Source organism: Eutrema salsugineum, unplaced genomic scaffold (assembly GCF_000478725.1).
Source record: "Eutrema salsugineum unplaced genomic scaffold, Eutsalg1_0 scaffold_10, whole genome shotgun sequence".
NCBI classification, from domain to species: domain Eukaryota; kingdom Viridiplantae; phylum Streptophyta; class Magnoliopsida; order Brassicales; family Brassicaceae; genus Eutrema; species Eutrema salsugineum.
The window spans coordinates 7,822,993-7,842,087 of NW_006256908.1; the positions used below are offsets into that span (position 1 = coordinate 7,822,993).

At 38.7% G+C, this 19,095-nt stretch overlaps 2 protein-coding genes across 4 annotated transcripts; one reads left to right on the plus strand and one right to left on the minus strand.

Annotated features, from left to right (window-relative positions):
• The first annotated feature begins 5,121 nt into the window (after positions 1–5,121).
• LOC18027033 (ABC transporter C family member 2) lies at positions 5,122–14,744 on the plus strand. Its single transcript, XM_006410551.2, is given in 29 exon segments — positions 5,122–5,265; positions 5,741–6,147; positions 6,246–6,424; positions 6,508–6,547; positions 6,700–6,856; positions 6,962–7,076; positions 7,154–7,234; positions 7,671–7,695; positions 7,943–7,999; positions 8,199–8,264; positions 8,400–8,474; positions 8,618–8,725; positions 9,111–9,245; positions 9,391–9,497; positions 9,583–9,676; positions 9,973–10,140; positions 10,226–10,366; positions 10,462–10,662; positions 10,770–10,868; positions 10,967–11,119; positions 11,240–11,637; positions 11,800–11,980; positions 12,140–12,463; positions 12,638–13,036; positions 13,039–13,071; positions 13,073–13,516; positions 13,604–13,849; positions 13,930–14,344; positions 14,439–14,744. Coding segments are annotated over 28 exon segments (4,875 nt in total). The 5' UTR covers positions 5,122–5,265; positions 5,741–5,811; the 3' UTR covers positions 14,537–14,744.
• A 123-nt stretch (positions 14,745–14,867) lies between these two features.
• LOC18027034 (nitrate regulatory gene2 protein) lies at positions 14,868–18,060 on the minus strand. Of its 3 annotated transcripts, none has more exons than XM_024147914.1 (6): positions 17,727–18,060; positions 16,572–17,523; positions 16,249–16,430; positions 15,944–16,167; positions 15,515–15,848; positions 14,868–15,415 (listed from the first exon to the last, which is right to left on the minus strand). In XM_024147914.1, the coding sequence occupies exons 2-6, from the start codon at positions 17,461–17,463 to the stop codon at positions 14,951–14,953; spliced, it is 2,097 nt and encodes a 698-aa protein (XP_024003682.1). In that variant the 5' UTR covers positions 17,464–17,523; positions 17,727–18,060; the 3' UTR covers positions 14,868–14,950. The 3 variants fall into 3 exon arrangements, with proteins under 3 accessions (XP_024003682.1, XP_024003681.1, XP_024003683.1); XM_024147913.1 differs by having other exon boundaries at positions 17,615–18,060; XM_024147915.1 differs by having other exon boundaries at positions 16,572–18,060.
• Positions 18,061–19,095: the final 1,035 nt, after the last annotated feature.

The following is a 19,095-nucleotide window of genomic DNA, read 5'->3' on the forward strand; positions in this document are numbered from 1 at the left end:
AAAAGAAACCCTTGGTATTTCTCAGGAAGGGGGAATGGGCACATACTTAGGTCTCCCGGAAAAGATCCAAGGCTCTAAAGCTCAAGTCTTCGCTTTTGTTCGAGATAGACTACAAAACCGGGTTAACTCCTGGTCTTCTAAACTACTTTCGAAGGGTGGCAAAGAGATTATGATTAAATCCCAGGCTCAAGCGATTCTGACATATGTAATGTCGTGTTTCCTCCTTCCAAAGGCCTTATGCTCTAAGCTAAAGAGCGCAATTGCCAACTTCTGGTGGAGCTCAAAGAGTGAGAGTAGAGGAGTCCATTGGACGGCATGGGATTCCCTATGCGACCAAATGAAGGATGGTGGCCTCGGATTCAGGACTCTAGAAGATTTCAACATTGCGCTGCTTGCTAAACAACTTTGGAGACTCTTGAGATTCCCAGATTCCCTCTTATGTCGTGTTTTAAAGGGGAGATACTTTAGATATTGTAATCCTCTTGAAGTAAGCGCATCGAATCGGCCGTCGTATGGATGGCGTAGCATAATGGCGGCAAAACCTCTTCTTACATCGGGCACTCGGAAGATCATAGGATCCGGTTTTGACACTTGCGTGTGGTCCGAACCTTGGATTCCTAACATCCCTGCGAGACCCCCGAAGGGACTCCATGAGGATCGGGATCCGCTCCTCTACGTCAACACCTTAATTGATTTTGAAACAAAACGGTGGAAGCTTGATCGCCTTCAAGAGCTTCCCCCCCCCCCGAGGAGATTACCCTCATCTTACGGTTGCGTCCGAGCCTAGTTTTCTCGAGAGATGGCTATAGTTGGATTTTTACAAAATCCGGCAACTATACCGTCAAGTCTGGATATTGGAATGCGAGAGCCTTATCTCGTTTGTCATGTGACCTCCCTGTTCAGGGTCCAAATACTTTGGTTCTAAAGGCACAGGCATGGAAACTTAAAACTACACGCAAGATCAAACATTTTGTGTGGCAGTGTGTGAATGGCAGTGTTCCCACTTGCCAACGCTTATTCTCTTGACATATAGGACGTGATAAAGTATGTCCGAGATGTGGGGCGGAGGAGGAGACGATTAACCATGTGCTCTTCGAGTGCCCACCGGCGAAACAAGTTTGGGCTCTCTCGGTGATCCCATCCGCTCCAAATCTTTTTCCCACATCCTCCATTTTTGGTAACCTTGATTATCTATTTTGGAGAGCACTAGAGTCAGGCCTAGACGAGGTACATCTCAGGAATTTTCCTTGGATCTTATGGTTCTTGTGGAAAGCAAGGAACAAAAAGGTCTTTGAGAAGGTGGACGAGCAACCGCCAGACATTTTAGATCATGCAAAGGCAGAGGAAGAAGCATGGAGAATGGCAAATGAGGAGGAAAGCGGGACGTCTAGTCCAGGCCTGACTCCAACGCCAACAAACACATCCACTTCCGAGATGTCAGGCTGCTTTATCGACGGTTCATGGTCGGACTCGGCGGGCATTAGTGGACTCGGTTGGATTGTCGTTGCCAACCGAAATACCAGTCTTGTGGGTCTACGCGGAATATATCGAAGTTTATCTTCCCTGCACGTGGAACTAGATTCTCTTTTATGGGCCATGAAATGCGTCCTCTCTTCACATGTTACTTGTGAAGTTTTTTATACAGATTGCCTGGACTTAATTTCCATGACAGCGAATCCTTCGGATTGGCCTACATTTGCAGCTGAGCTTGAAGACTTTAGGTCTTTATCGTCATGTTTTAGTTCATTTCGTTTAGCTCATATCTCCCGATCTTGTAATGTCCGTGCTGACTTATTAGCAAAAACCGCTAGGGCACGAGAAGTAAGTTTTCCCATGTAAGCGTAGCGGCCCCAGCCTGGCTATTCCTCGAGGAGAGTCGTTTGCCGCAAGCGCAATAAAGTGATGTATTTGTTGTAAAAAAAAAAAAAAAAAGAGCGCTCTAATTAAAATTAAGTTTAGTAGAATACAAATTAAGGTTGTTTTATAGAGTTCTAAATGTAAGCAAACTCGTTATAGTATAGATTTCTATATTAAATAACTCTGCATTAAAGTATATATAGACGTTGATAGACATGTAGCCAAAGGCACCTAAAATTGGAAAATCATAGAGAATCCAACCTTTTCCCCTTGGAATCCTACAATATGCTTGTGATTTAAGAAAAATATTGTAGCAAGTTAATTGTACACTTTAAAATATTATTACGTCCCACAAACTGTTGACATTGTTCCCATGTCTCCTCCAATAATTTAATCTCTCTATTAAGATAATACATTGTTTTTATATATATCAAACCAATAGATTCTGCCGGGCCATTACTTTTTAGTCTTTCTTTTATATATTTAAAGAGAAATAAACAATACTTCAGTACATAGACGCAGTCATACATATACATTAGCCGTGGATATGATGTAAATCCAGTTAAGAACCATTTGACAAGGAAGAAGCCATTTGTTTAGAAAATAAGATATAAAAGCCCTAATGGGCCCAATGCATTAGGCCTTACTCGTTGAGATGCAATCATCTGTGACCAAGACAACCTTATCCAGAGATTAAATCCAATATTTGATATATCAGCAACAAGTAACCAAGAAGAATTCATCTATGTGATATCCGAAGCCAGAAGATACCCGCTCATGTGGATCTTGATTTCATTTAAACGAAACTCCTGAAATTATATTTAACCAATATTTGAAAATAAAAAGCAAATTAAATGAAACAAAAATATTCGAAGAAAATGGCGAACAATGTGATGACTAATACACTACCTCAGTTCAATAGTCTTAGAGCCAGCAAGATCTGTATCTCTAGTCCAAGTGATGGTTTGTATTTCTAAATTTCAATTTTAGTTATTAGATATCTAATCAATCAGAATTTTAATTTTAGTTCTTATAGCTGAATCAATTTTGTTTGATTTATAGCTGATCGATGAATCTAAACCAAGACTTGATAAACGAGACAAAATCTAAACCAAGATCAATTAGGACAGTAGTTTTTTAGCTGGATATTTATTGTCTTTCGGACTTTAACTAGTCAATTTAAAACATTAAACTCCAAAAGACCAAAAAAAACATACAGTATCTTATTCAAACTCAGTTCGACGGGAAAAAATAAATAAAAAAAGACGAAGTCGTCATCAATATGTTTGATATATTTCTCAACAAGTCAAAATATAAGACCAGATGGTGACTGTGTACTGTAAGACTAGAGTCTACACTTAACCAGTTTTTTTTTTTTTTTTTTTGCATCATTTTATTAAATTTACGGAAATATATTTTCCTCTAATCAAAACTAGTCGGAGCGTCGAATTTAAACAGAAAGAACGTATCCTTGTTTTTTTTACCTTTTCCGCAAAGTAATTCGCACTACCATTATCACTACGAAAAATGTCAAAGTCGTCACTACGAAAAGTGTAACTTTGACAAGGCTAAAACAAGTGGTAGACGAGAACAATGCAAACACGTATTAGTAAAGTATCAAGCAATAGACAAATCACTATACCTATGATATATATCAAAAATGTATCATATGTGATATGTATCTTAAAAAGTAATACAGTTAGGCATGATAGTATGACAATATTTCTCTACACTTTTCGTTCAGATAAAATCTCATTTGCTTTGGAAAAAAGGAAGCTAAAAATGATTTCTTTTGTTGTTGTCAACTTTTGTGGAAAAGTTTACAATTTGATGTGATTGGTTCCGAATATTGAAATATCTTTCACATATGTGAATGGGAACGGTGGCTGCATGTGAAAGGGTATATTACTTACTTTCTCCTTATGTTGGTCAATACTGATCTTTCCCATGCGAGCCATATAGCATTTAAAACCGAAGTCCAAATGATTTTGAAATGAATATAGCGTAAAAGGACTAAAATACCCCTGGATTCTCAGTTCTCTCACACCCACCACCACATGCTGAAATGCGCCAACACACGTACATGTCCAACCCCCGGGGGAGATGATGACAATTGACAGACGAGAGAAAAGCGTTGGAGCTTTATTCGTATTATTATAATTAAAATTTATAGAATTTTTTTAAAACTGCATGCAAATTCAAAATCAACCTCTTCTCGAAATTGTAGTTTACTCTTTGTCTTTTTGTTCCAATACTATCCACACGAAAGATAAAAATGTTACTTAGATTTACGTGGATACTAATTGTCCATCGATGAGAGAAACTGAGAGCGATTTAACATTTTCGACCAAAAAAAAAAAAAAAAACTGAGAGTGATGTACCAACGTTTTCAAGAGGAGACACACACAGTTTGTTTTTTTTGGTATTTTTATTGCACGTGAACAACAGTAATTTCCTATTGGAATAAAACATTTTCAGAAATCACGTGACATGATTTATCATTTGGTAATGTTAAAAAAAATGATTTATCATTTGGATCTTTTTGAAAACTGACGACTATATATAATCGAGATTAGTTGATTCTATACTATATATATTTAGTAGTAAAAATCGAGTTTTTTTTGGTCTAAAGTTTAATTCAAACTGAAACAAATAATGATTACATCTATAACGAGCCTACAAAACAGAAAATATATTTTTCCAAACATACACTACAACAAAAAATCTGTTTAGAATCACTTATTTAAAATATTTGCATTAGTTATAACTGATGCAAGCAAATTACCACTTTAAATATTTGCATTAGCTATATAGCACATTACCACTTAATTTCAATTTCCCAATCAAATAATACTGAAACAAGGTTCACTTATAAATCAAAATTACACAATTACAAGTTCTAATTTTATCCTCTAAAGTTTTTTTTATTTTTTATTTTTATCAAATATATGTTTACACTTTTGTTTTGTTTTACAGAATACAACAGTTGTTACTAGCCAATATCACACTATTGGGTATAGAAAAATGAAACTGATATAAGAGGAATTTTTGTTTTCAGTATATATACCCCATTTTTAAATGTAAGATATATATAGAATTTGTTTTAAGGAAATGATAACATTAATTTTTAGTAAAAATAGTATATATTATTAAATGTTTTTTTTGTGTGTATTTTTCTGGAAAAAGGTTTCTTCCAGTTAGAAACAGAAAGAGCTTCTCTTCCGTCCATATATATTGTATCTTCGCTTCGTAAGCGGTGACGTATCACTCTCTCTCTCTCTCTCTCTCAAATATTCTTCAATCTCTCTGTGAGGAGAATCTTCGAGCAAAAAGAGACTCACTTTTTTCTCCAGCCATATGAGTACATAAGATCCCTTTTCGTTTTCTCGTGTATTGTCAAATCTCCAGGTAAAGCTCCTCTCTCATTCTCTCCTTCTCTCTCTGTTCTTCTCCTTTTCTTTCTGTGTTGCAGCTTTTCTCCTCGAAAGTGGGATAAATAGTTGAGTTTTCTCGATTTCGTATTCATGTTTCTTACGCGATCTCGTCTTCATGCGGAAGAGCCGTCTCTGTGATGGAGACAATTATGGATTCGTTTCAAAATTTTTGTTTTCGCATGAAAAACTTGAGCTTTCTCAATCTCGTACTCTGAAGATAGTTTTTTTTTTCTTCCTGTGTCCTTCTTTTTATTGCTTGTCACTGTTCTATCGTGTCCACATAATTGATTAAATGCCATGTCCCCCTTTAAGGCGCGAATGTTTTGTAATCGCTCTTGGGGTCCATTTGCTCTCACTGAATTTGGAAAAGCACATGATGTTTGATTTATGATGCTTTCTCTCATATTGCAACTAAACGCTCATTTCAATGTTCTTGAATTTCTTTGCAGGGTAGAGAATTGTGTAGTAACTTGTGATGCACTGTGTCTGAGGGGTTCTTTAAGGCAGAAAGGGGGAGAAAATGGGGTTTGAGGCGTTGGAATGGTATTGCAAGCCTGTGCCTAATGGTGTTTGGACAAAACAAGTGGATAATGCATTTGGTGCGTACACGCCCTGTGCTACTGACACTTTTGTGCTTGGCATCTCTCATCTGGTTCTGTTGGTTCTGTGTCTGTATCGTATATGGCTCACCATGAAAGATCACAAGGTTGAGAGGTTCTGCTTGAGGTCAAATTTGTATAGCTATTTGCTGGCTCTATTGGCTGCTTATGGTACTGCTGAGCCTTTGTTCAGATTGATCATGGGAGTTTCAGTTTTGGATTTGGATTTGGATGGACCTGGTCTTCCTCCTTACGAGGTTCTTTTCTTTTGTTCTGCTTCCCGATTTAAACGTAGTCTTATCTTTTGATTTGTTTTTCCTTAACTATACTGTTGTTTGTGTGGTTTCTTTGGCAGGCGTTTGGCTTGGGGGTTGAAGCTTTTGCTTGGGGCTCTGCAATGGTCATGATTTGTTTGGAAACTAAAATTTACATCCGTGAACTCCGTTGGTATGTCAGGTTTGCTGTCATATATGCTCTTGTGGGGGATATGGTCTTGCTCAATCTTGTTCTCTCAGTGAAAGAGTTCTTTAGCAGGTTAGAATTTTGTTTGGAGTTATATGGTTTTATGCAAGTCAATTTCTTCTTTTATGGGAACCTTTGCTTTGTTTTCATTGCAGTTATGTACTGTATCTCTACACAAGCGAGGTGGTAGCTCAGGTGACCTCACTTAGACTCCTTTCTAGACTCCAAAATCCTTGAAGCATTTCAGCCTTATAGTTCTTTGTTGTGTGCTATGTCTAAATCAGACTCAGATACGATTTTTTCTCATAATAACAACTTAAGAGGGTGGGTTTTTGGGTTTATTTTAGGTTCTGTTTGGAATTCTCTTGTTTGTGCATCTTCCCAATTTGGATCCTTACCCTGGATACATGCCTGTGCGGAGTGAAACTGTAGATGATTATGAGTATGAAGAGCTTTCTGAGGGACAACAGATATGCCCAGAGAGGCATGCAAACATATTTGACAGTGAGTCACCTTTTACCACACTGTAGAGTTTTGCACGCTCCATTCTTAAACATTTGTTGAAATCTCACAAGAGTCCCTTCTTCCAATTTACTTGTTTGGCCATAGGGGTCTTCTTCTCATGGATCAATCCCTTGATGACTCTGGGATCTAAAAGGCCTCTCACAGAGACGGATGTGTGGCATCTAGATACTTGGGATCAGACTGAAACTCTGTTTACGAGGTAATTCTAACACTGACTAAATCTCTTAAAATGTATGTGAGTGATATGGTTCTTGATATTTTCTGTGTCCTTTTTAGCTTCCAGCAGTCCTGGGATAAGGAACTACAAAAGCCGCAACCTTGGCTGTTAAGAGCACTGAACAATAGTCTGGGAGGAAGGTAAAGAAACATTCTCACTTTATGGTGCTGTGTTCTCATCTCTTTTGAGCATGGTTAGATAATGCTGGCTTTCATTTTGATGCACAGTTGCTTTAGGTATCTCTTAAAAGAATCATCAGGTTTATATTATATGTAGGAAGAATGATTGGATGTATATCAGAATACTGCTGCTAAGTGCTAATTAAATGTTAGTTGTTCACTTCAGTAGCTCGATACATTTTCATCTTATTGTAGGCTTTGTAAGATGAAAAATTGAATCTTCTTGGAAGCTTTCTTACGCTGATTAACTTATGACATAGGGGATACATTTTTTTTACTGTAGATTGGTTAGATATGTTCCTGGTTCATATATTGCCTTAGCAGTATTTCAATTTTTTACTGCAGTTCTACATGTCGTATGGGAATCTTATTTTCTTTTGTTTTTTGAATTTTGAAGGTTTTGGTGGGGAGGATTTTGGAAGGTACTTTCTTCTACCTCTTTCACGTTTTCACTTTGAATCGTAGTCTTTCCTCTCTTATATTCATATGACATGGTTAAAGTTCAGAGGTCGCTGCTGCCGTATCATGTTGGATAATCTTGATGCCTTAGGATGTCCTTTATAATTCACATGGTGTGACATACAGACAATTAGAAGGAAGTAGTGCGTCCTTAGTTATTCTCTAATTAGTTCATTGTAATTTAACATATTTATTTACATTTATGCACAGATCGGGAATGATTGCTCACAGTTTGTTGGGCCTCTTTTACTGAATCAACTCTTAAAGGTTTGTTCTTTTCCCTGTTTTCTTCTGTACTAGTATGTGAACTATCTGAACCTAGTTGACATACCATCTTCTAACTTTCATTTCACATGGATCACAGTCGATCTCCTAACTACCAAATGCAGATTCAGACTCCTCCTATCATTGTTTCAATTTTCTTGTCTGACAATATCTCTCATTTTGTTTGTCAAACTATATGCAGTCAATGCAACAAGATGAGCCAGCTTGGATGGGTTACATCTATGCGTTCTCAATCTTTGTTGGAGTGGTATGATATGATGTTCCTCTCTCCCTCTCTGTCTATTTGGACTATCCTCCATGGACTTGGCTAATTCTTTGGCCATAGTAGAAGCTTCGGCTTGTGAATTCATCAAGTGATTGATGTTGATGAAAACATGTCCAGGTATTGGGAGTGCTATGCGAAGCTCAATATTTCCAGAATGTCATGCGTGTTGGTTACCGACTGAGATCTGCTCTGGTAAATCTTAAGTTCTACTTTACTTTCAGTTTGCTACCCTGCCGTTCTTATCCAGCTGCTTTTGTAGTAGAAACTAAATTAGCAAGTACATAATGAATGATATTTTGAACGCAGATCATTTTAACTTTAATCTTCCTTTCCAGATTGCTGCAGTGTTCCGCAAATCATTGAGGTTAACTAATGAAGGTCGTAGAAAGTTTCAAACGGGAAAGATAACCAACTTAATGACGACTGATGCTGAATCTCTTCAGGTGCGTATTCCCGTCATACTTTCGATTTCAATTTTGCATGTTTCTCAACATCCAGGTATATTTCATATTTGCAACTCGGTCAACGTCCGGATCTTGAATGTTTAGTTTTGTCCGCAGCTGGTCTTGAATGTTACAGTAACAATTACTTTTATTTTTTCTTGCATTTGCTTAGAATTGGTTGCAGCTTCCTAGCTAGCACTTTGTTATCACTGTAGAAGTTGTTTTTCCTTTCTTATTATTATTTTTTTTTTAATTTTTAATCTGTTCTTCTGCAAATTAAAACTGTGTCTTGTTTAATGTTTCATCTTAACTGTGCCTGGTATCAATATTATTTATCTAATCGACCAGATGTACTTTGTACTAATCTTTTCCCTCTCTGTGGCAGCAAATTTGCCAATCACTTCATACCATGTGGTCGGCTCCATTTCGTATAATTGTAGCACTGATTCTCCTCTATCAGCAATTAGGTGTTGCCTCGCTTATTGGTGCATTGTTGTTGGTCCTCATGTTCCCTTTACAGGTTCATGTACCTTTATATCTCCTATTTTTTTCCATTGCGTATGTCATTTTGGTCTCCACTGCTCACTTGTTCATTTGTACTCCTAAACGTTACTAATTGTCTTTATCCCTCCCCTGAACTAGTTTTTTTTGTTTTCTTGAAACAGACAGTTATTATAAGCAAAATGCAGAAATTGACAAAGGAAGGTCTGCAGCGTACTGACAAGCGAATTGGCCTTATGAATGAGGTCTTAGCTGCAATGGATACAGTAAAGTAAGCAACTCTACAGCCAACTTTTTTTCCCGTGGTGCATGGTTATTAATTTGCAGGCCATTTGTACTAAAGCAAAATGTTACAGGTGTTACGCTTGGGAAAACAGTTTTCAGTCCAAGGTCCAAACTGTACGTGATGATGAATTATCTTGGTTCCGGAAATCACAGCTCCTGGGAGCGGTATGACTACACAATAATGCCACCTTTTTTTTTTGTGCGTGTATATCTATGATGCGCAGCTTGTTAATTAATATAGTATCTTCTTACGTTATGTCTATATACAAGGAAAAATCCATGTAAATGATATATGACTGCTCATTATGTTGTGCTTTCTTTAAGTTCTTCAAACATTGTATTTGTGGCTATAGGTTGCAATGCTTGTGCACGATTTTCATAAATTGCATTGGATTGTGTAGTTTCTCCTCGTAAGTATTTTTTGTTTCTGACTCTGCCTTGGTATTACCTCTCTTTTGCAGTTGAATATGTTCATACTGAACAGCATACCTGTTCTCGTGACTATTGTTTCATTTGGTGTGTTCACATTGCTTGGAGGAGACCTGACCCCTGCAAGAGCGTTTACGTCGCTCTCTCTCTTTGCTGTGCTTCGTTTCCCTCTGTTCATGCTTCCGAACATTATAACTCAGGTGATTTCTTGAAGGAATTGCATGCTCCAATTTCATAGTCATAATTTCTTTGCAGATGCTGATGCTGACTAATGTTTACTTCTAGGTGGTGAATGCTAATGTATCCTTAAAACGTTTAGAGGAGGTATTGGCGACAGAAGAGAGAGTTCTCTTACCAAATCCTCCCATTGAACCTGAAAAGCCAGCCATATCAATAAGAAATGGATTTTTCTCTTGGGATGCTAAGGTGCCAATTATGTACTCTATACCATGTGTTCCTTCTTTCATTTTACTGATGTCCATCAGAAGTGCCAAATTCGAGCTAACCATATGTATCCGCAGGGGGATAGGCCGACACTGTCAAATATCAACTTGGATATACCTCTTGGAAGCCTAGTTGCTGTGGTTGGTAGTACAGGAGAAGGAAAAACCTCCCTAATATCTGCAATCCTTGGGGAACTTCCTGCAACATCTGATGCAATGGTCACTCTCAGAGGAGCAGTTGCTTATGTCCCACAAGTTTCATGGATCTTTAACGCAACAGTATGCTCTTCTATTCGTTTGCTGACTTTTGCAATTTTTTTCCTATACATAATGTTTAAGCTGTTCTGAGCCGATGACATATATCTATTTTCTTAAAACATTTGTAGGTACGCGACAATATATTGTTTGGTTCTCCTTTTGACCCTGAAAAATATGAAAGGGTCCTTGATGTTACTGCACTCAAGCATGACCTAGAGTTACTGCCTGTAAGTTTCGAGAACTTCGTGTACTTGATAACAAGGATTTGTCTTGCCTAGTTCTCGTGTTTTTAATTTTGTTTCGACCTCTTTTTCTTGCTTGATAGGGTGGGGATCTCACAGAGATTGGAGAAAGAGGTGTTAACATCAGTGGAGGACAGAAGCAGAGGGTTTCAATGGCTAGGGCCGTTTACTCAAATTCAGATGTGTACATCTTTGATGACCCGTTAAGTGCCCTTGATGCTCATGTTGGTCAACAGGTAACAACTCGTTGGTTCTTTTCCTTTTTGCATTTATCTTGTACTAAAACATTTTTGTTTCGAGTCACTATGGGAGACTGGGAGTAGTGTCAATCTGATTTGTAAAACTAATTGTTTCAGGTTTTTGAAAAATGCATAAAAAGAGAACTGGGGCAGAAAACGAGAGTTCTTGTTACAAACCAGCTCCACTTTCTATCACAAGTGGATAGAATTATACTTGTCCATGAAGGCACAGTAAAAGAGGAAGGAACTTATGAAGAGCTATCCTTTCATGGCCCTTTGTTCCAGAGGTTAATGGAAAATGCGGGGAAGGTGGAAGAATATTCAGAAGACAATGGAGAAGCCGAGGCAGATCAAGCGGCCGTAACACCAGTTGCGAATGGGACCACAAATACTCTTCAGATGAATGGAAGTGACGACAAGAAATCCAAGGAAGGAAATAAAAAAGGAGGAAAATCTGTCCTCATCAAGCAAGAAGAACGTGAAACCGGAGTTGTGAGTTGGAGAGTCCTGAAGAGGTAACTTGAAACGTTTGGCTTTTGCACTGTTACTATTTGTTTGCAGTTTTCCCCATAGTAGAAATCTCTTTAGGTATTTCTTCTTGGTCCAACAGAGGATCCATTGACAACAAACTAAGCATTTTCTTTATGTTTATTGGCTGAATTTCACCATGTATTCAGGTACCAGGATGCACTTGGAGGGGCATGGGTAGTGATGATGCTGCTTTTATGCTACGTCTTGACAGAAGTATTTCGGGTGACCAGCAGCACGTGGTTGAGTGAGTGGACTGATGCAGGAACTCCAAAGATTCATGGACCCCTTTTCTACAATCTCATATATGCACTTCTCTCATTTGGACAGGTATGAGTTACATTTGCTTGATGGATGATATACGATACGATATAGTATACTATTGACCGCATTATATTTAACACATAGCGTATATAGCAAGGTGGTGGTAGAAACGGTCAGTGTTTGGCATGATAATTTTGTGCTGAGTCTCTTTCTTCTTGCTTTCAGGTTTTGGTGACATTGACCAATTCATATTGGTTGATTATGTCCAGTCTTTATGCAGCTAAGAGGTTACATGACAATATGCTTCATTCCATACTAAGGGCCCCGATGACTTTCTTCCATACCAATCCGTTAGGACGGATAATCAATCGATTCGCAAAAGATCTTGGTGATATTGATCGAACTGTGGCCGTATTTGTAAACATGTTTATGGGTCAAGTCTCACAGCTTCTTTCAACTGTTGTCTTGATCGGCATTGTTAGCACTTTATCCTTGTGGGCCATTATGCCCCTCCTGGTCTTGTTTTATGGAGCTTATCTTTATTACCAGGTAATGTCCTTTTAACATTACATGACTGATGTTACACATTATGTTTTAGCCTCCATTGGTCACACAATCGAGTTTTTTTAATTTATCTTTAGAAGTTTGTTCGTTTGGTCCGGAAGCTATATACATAACTGTTAGGAAAAGCAATGCTCATGTTAATCAATTTTCGTATTGCAGAACACTGCCCGCGAGGTTAAGCGCATGGATTCAATCACTAGATCCCCTGTTTATGCTCAGTTTGGAGAGGCGTTGAATGGCTTATCAACTATCCGTGCTTACAAAGCATATGATCGGATGGCTGAAATCAACGGAAGATCAATGGATAATAACATCAGATTCACTCTTGTCAACATGACTGCCAATCGGTGGCTCGGGATCCGTTTAGAAACACTGGGAGGTCTTATGATTTGGCTGACAGCATCATTCGCCGTCATGCAGAATGGAAAAGCAGAGAACCAGCAGGCATTTGCATCTACAATGGGTTTGCTACTCAGTTATGCCTTAAACATTACCAGCTTGTTAACAGGTGTTCTGAGACTTGCGAGTTTGGCTGAGAATAGCCTAAACGCAGTCGAGCGTGTTGGAAATTACATAGAGATACCTTCAGAGGCTCCACTTGTCATTGAGAGCAACCGTCCACCTCCTGGATGGCCATCATCTGGATCCATAAAGTTTGAGGATGCTGTTCTCCGTTACCGTCCTCAGTTACCGCCAGTGCTTCATGGGGTTTCTTTCTTTATTCATCCAACAGATAAGGTAGGGATTGTTGGACGGACTGGTGCTGGCAAGTCAAGCCTGTTGAATGCGTTGTTTAGAATTGTGGAGCTGGAAAAAGGAAGGATCTTAATCGATGAATGTGACATTGGCAAGTTTGGACTGATGGACCTGCGTAAAGTGCTTGGAATCATTCCACAGTCACCAGTTCTTTTCTCAGGGACTGTGAGATTCAACCTTGACCCATTTGGTGAACACAATGATGCTGATCTTTGGGAATCTCTGGAGAGGGCACACCTGAAGGATACCATCCGCAGAAATCCTCTTGGTCTGGATGCTGAGGTACTCAGCTACCACTTGTTAACTTGAAGTCTCCTTTTGAAGTGATAGCGTTTGGATTTTAATATTTTTTGCTGCGTTCCAATTCAGGTCTCCGAGGCAGGAGAGAATTTCAGTGTGGGACAGAGGCAATTGCTGAGTCTTTCACGTGCTTTGTTGCGGAGATCTAAGATACTCGTACTTGATGAAGCAACTGCTGCTGTTGATGTTAGAACTGATGCCCTCATTCAGAAGACTATCCGAGAAGAATTCAAGTCATGCACGATGCTCATCATCGCTCACCGTCTCAACACCATCATTGACTGTGACAAGATTCTCGTCCTTGATTCTGGAAGAGTATGTACTTAATTTTCACACACTCTCTTTCAATCTTGTTCGTCAGCTAACCTGTTCTACTCCTATTTTTTCCAACTCAGGTTCAAGAATTCAGTACACCGGAGAACCTTCTTTCAAATGAAAGAAGCTCTTTCTCCAAGATGGTTCAAAGCACCGGAGCTGCAAATGCTGAGTACTTGCGTAGTTTAGTACTTGACAACAAGCGTGACAGAGATGACTCGCAACCCTTGCAAGGTCAAAGGAAATGGCTGGCTTCTTCTCGCTGGGCTGCAGCCGCTCAGTTTGCACTGGGTGTGAGTCTTACTTCATCTCACAACGATCTTCAAAGCCTTGAAATTGAAGATGATAGCAACATTTTGAGGAGAACAAAGGATGCGGTTGTGACTCTGCGCAGTGTTCTTGAGGGTAAACACGACAAAGAGATTGCAGAGTCGCTTGAGGAACATAATATCTCTAGAGATGGTTGGTTGTCATCACTCTACAGAATGATAGAAGGTAACAGTTGCTTGCCTGAAGATATTATTATGCAAAAAATCTTAAATCATTAGATTATCATTGAACTCTTGCTTTCCACTGTCTACATTTTCAGGGCTTGCGGTGATGAGCAGATTGGCGAGGAACCGAATGCAACATCCAGATTACAATTTGGAAGGAAATTCGTTTGACTGGGACAATGTCGAGATGTAGATAAGTTCAGGTTAAGCTAGGAATTATCGTCCTTCCTGAAGAAACATTTTCTCACCTTAACCAAAATTATTAGTATTGGCTGCCTAAAATTCCATTTACATAAACTTAATTTTGTTCTGCAAAGAAAATCAAACTTGGTTGTTTTCTTGATAAGTAGAGTAGTTACTCGTGTATTATTCGACTCGTAAATGGGATTCTTGAAAACTCAGAAACACAACATTACCCTTTTTAGATTTGATGATACATAGGATCTTTAAGGACTTGTGATGCAGTTTTGGAGCTGGACAAAGTTGTAAACATGAGTTTCTCTACAGTCGTTAATATACAAAAACCTCATCACTGTTGCACCAAGAAAGAAATAAACATCAAGAAGCTAAAGCTCCTGAAATCTCAAGAAACGAATGAGGCCTTTTCTTAGGCGTGAGGTTCATCAGAATCTTGGGATATGTCGGAAACATCTGTGGCGGTTTGGCCATTAACGGATTCAAACCCATTGGCAAAGACATTCGCGAGAGCAACAAGCACCTGAAAGACATTGGGAAGGCATGATTTGAGGTTGTCCAGTGTCATTCTCTTACTAACCTCAACCGAGTTCAAGTATTTAGCATTCTCAATGTCCACTCGTTTTCTCAAGGCTTCGATCTTGGCTTGTTTGATTGATAACGGATGCTTAGATCCCAAACTCGTTGAGCTTGATGTCTCCTCTTCCATTGCTGGAATTCCCTCCAGCCTTCTTTCGATCTCAGCCAGTGAAATTAACTCTTTCTCCAGTCTCTTCTCAAGTTTATTACATTTCCTCCGCAGGTTGTATTCCTCAGCTTGTTGATTAATAATAGATTTGATTGCCATCAGAAAGCTTTTAATGGCCTCTGAAGTTACCTGTATCACCCAAAACAGTTGCACTTGCACATATTAAAGACAGCTTTCATGGATCCAAGAACCAGAAAAACACATCTAAGTTGCAAGTGATAGAAGAACCTTATCAGGGAGCTTTTCAAACACAAGCTGCCATTCTTTGCAGAGCTTACGAGCAGCAACCGGTAAGCTGCTCGTAAGGCTGTCTTCTTTAGAGAGGCGATCAGTAAGTTGGATCCACGTACAGAGTGTTTTCACATATTCTCGCTGAGAATTTACTAACTTGCAAAAGCTATTGTACCAGCAATTAACCTCGGTCTCTAGTTGATTAACCGCCTGGCGTTTATATTCCGAACTGAGATCAATACTCGGGTAGTCTGGAAGATGGTTCAGTTGCTGGGATATATGAATTTGGACTTGATGGCACTTGAGCATTGTTTTCCACATATGCGTTAGCCTGCGCGTATTAAGAAGGGATATATACATGCAAATCGCATAAAAAGGAATGCTTTTTAGTGAGATGGTCAGAAAAAGAGTGGCTGTGGAGTTTACCCGGAAGTTAAAGCAACTAGCTGCGGATATAGCTCATCATTGATCAAGTTAAGTAAAGATGAACATGTCGCAGTTATGGAATCTTCTAGACGCTGTATCTCAGATTCCAAACCATCCAAAGACAAGCGTGTCTTCTCCATCTTGTTCATATCATAGGTTTCCACATCTTGCTTTTGCAGTAATGCAGACTTCCTCTCATGCTCCACTTTGGCAATTTCTTTGTTCTGATCAGAGTATAAAACTAAGCATTTCATTGACGAATCTGACATTATAACACCAAAAGAGTTGGATCAGCTAGCTCTTACCCTGACTAGCTGGTAAAGTTTCTTCTCAGCTGTGTATAGCTTCTCAAGTGTGCTACAGTGAGCTCCAGGCCTACAGGGTTCAACAGCGCCGCTTGTTGTACCATCTTTTCCCAAATGAAGAGACTTTGAGGACCAGCTCCATGACAATGCAGTGAATACCTTTGCGGAGCCGCTTCTCTTCCCTGCAAGCCACATAAGTATTATATAACATGTACAACAAATTGTTCATGCTTATGAAGACAAATCATGATCTGTGGTTGGTCCAACATCCAAAAGAATTGAAAATTCAAATGACAGTTGAGAATGCTCAGTCAGTCACTTACTTCTTGTTTCCTGGTACCTGAAAGGATCAATGGTATCCCTACTGTTGATGTCTACTATCACAGCTATTTCCTTCTCGCAACCCGATGCTTTTAGAAAGTAATCATCCAAGTCTTTGATGATCCCTTCTAAGGTCCTCCTGATCCTACAATCAGTAACACTAGTGTTCTCCAGATCTTTACCGGACCAGCTTGTCATCGATGAGTTGTCGTCCTTAACTTCTCCCAGCTTAAATTTCAGACGCCGTGGCTTCTTAACAGCTTCTGTTTGCTGAACACTCAAATCAAGGGAATTACCTCCTCCTGATTCTTGTTGCTCATCTTCTTCCTCAAACTCAGACTTCGTCTCCGCCCAATTTTCCTCTTCAGCTTGCTGAATTTTATGTTCCTTCTTCAGGTCAATCTGTGTAACTGCATTATCACCATTTGGATGACTATGCAGCTCAAGTGAATCAAAAGGGTTCCAAAAGTTCCAAGAATTCGGCAATGGAGGCCTAGAAGTTGCACCACTTCCACCATCATTACCATCAATCTCTCCAGCAGCACCTTCTTCCTCCTCGTCAACCAATTTATTCCTATGGCCAGTCTCGGGTTTTCTCAAATCCGGGCTAAATGGAGGAGGTGGTGGAGGAGGTGGAGGTGAAGGAGGCAATGTAGGAGGCGGGGATGGAGGCAAAGGCAAACTTAATCCATAACTAGTGTTTTCAAGCTCCAAGGACTCGGACTCTGTGAATTGCCTAAGAGTGACTCCAGTGTTCCTTAAAGCTCTAAGATAAGCCAACTGTGCATCTGCAAATTCTCCCCTGAAGACTAACAACTTTTTCATTAGCCTCTTTCTCTGCCTACACACTAAAACCTTTTCTTCATTATCAATGCTTGAAGCAGCACAACCCATTTCTTCCCACAATCAAATTCTTCCCTTTTCCTTCTTTCCTTAGGCTCGATCACTTAGAATCTGAAATATACAAACGATTCAACCAAAGGGCTAAGCTTTTCAGAAAAAAAAAAAAGAGTTTTCTCTTGGAAAAAAGTTTGGAGAAACACACCCTAAGTGCTCTCTTTTGCCCTTTTATTTTGTGGCTCGTCACTAGCAGAAAAGTGTTCAAAGGGCAAGAGATTACAGCTAATTAATCTCCAAATGTGCTTTCGAGAACATACCAGCGAAGCTCGCGAGTGATTTAACTCCAAAAAGGAATCGCCTTTCTTTCATTTCACTTTACTCTTTGACGGCATTTCTCTGGAGAAACAAGTTCGAGGAGAAAATCTTTAGAGGAAGAACACACTTTGATCCTCGTAAACAGCAGCAATTTCGACAAAGGTCAAAGCTTTTGGTCCAAAGCTCGGAAACAGCAAGAAAAACGATGCAACTGGAAACAAAATTTCGAGGAGAGAGAGAGAGAGAGAGAGAGAGAGAAATTGGGCTTAAATATTTTATTTTCTTAGCACAGGTGAGTGATACTGACATGGAACCTGGTACAAAGAAAGAGGGAAACTTTTGTTGAATTTCGATTTTTTTCTTTCTTTTGATTATTTTATTCAGCGACTTTTTTTTTTGGGTGTAAATATTAAGATTTCAGCGAACTTTTTTCTCTTTTGCTTCAATTTTTAATTTGAAGGTGGAAACTATCAAAAATTTACCTATGATTTCTTATTTAACGAAGTAAGTATTTTCAATATATTAAGCGAAGTAATAAACATGTATGTGCCAGAAAAATGTACAATACTTTTGTTCAAGGTAATACAGAATATTTTTACAGGATTTCGATAGTGTTTACTAGAATGAGTCGGAGGAATACCAAGGACTTTGGGTATATGAATAATATCTACAAGTAAATCATTTTTACTTTATATAATAAACAATAGTTTAATGTTAAATAGTTATGTAAGAAAGTATAACCTTTAAAGCGACCAAACATGATCAAAGGCAAAGATTAAGTTGGCCAGCATAAACAGCGAATTAACTTACACAAGAAGGAACTGTTTTGAGCCTAAGATTGCCTTCTTGGTTTGTTTAACTATTATTTTTATTTGTGCTCCCATGTTTTTATCGTCAATTCGCATAGTGCTAGCTTTAGACCGCTAGATTGTTATTCTGGAATGAAACATTTTTTTTTATATAACCGGATACATTTCCAAGGTTCATAAAAATTTGGGTCTTTTTACCACTTAAACGTTACCGAAAGTATTTATTAACTACTACGATAAGATAACTTCAATAAGTTTTTGGGTCTCCAAACTTAAAGGCAAATGTTTTTTTTTTTTTTGTTAAAAAGGTAGAGACGCCACTTTGTATGTGATGTAAATAAATATTTTAAGAAAGAACAAGGGAAAAGAGAAAAAGAAAGAAGAATGAACTTTTGTTTTACTAAAAAGGTTTGGAGTTGCAACTATTTAGAATGAAAAGCTGAGAAAAAGGAAGAGGGAAAGTGACAAAGGTGACAAGGTTACACGAGGCAGAGAGATAAGAAGAGTGACGATCATGTTAGCCATTGCATTTTTCCACTTAATGTTTCAACAAATATAGATA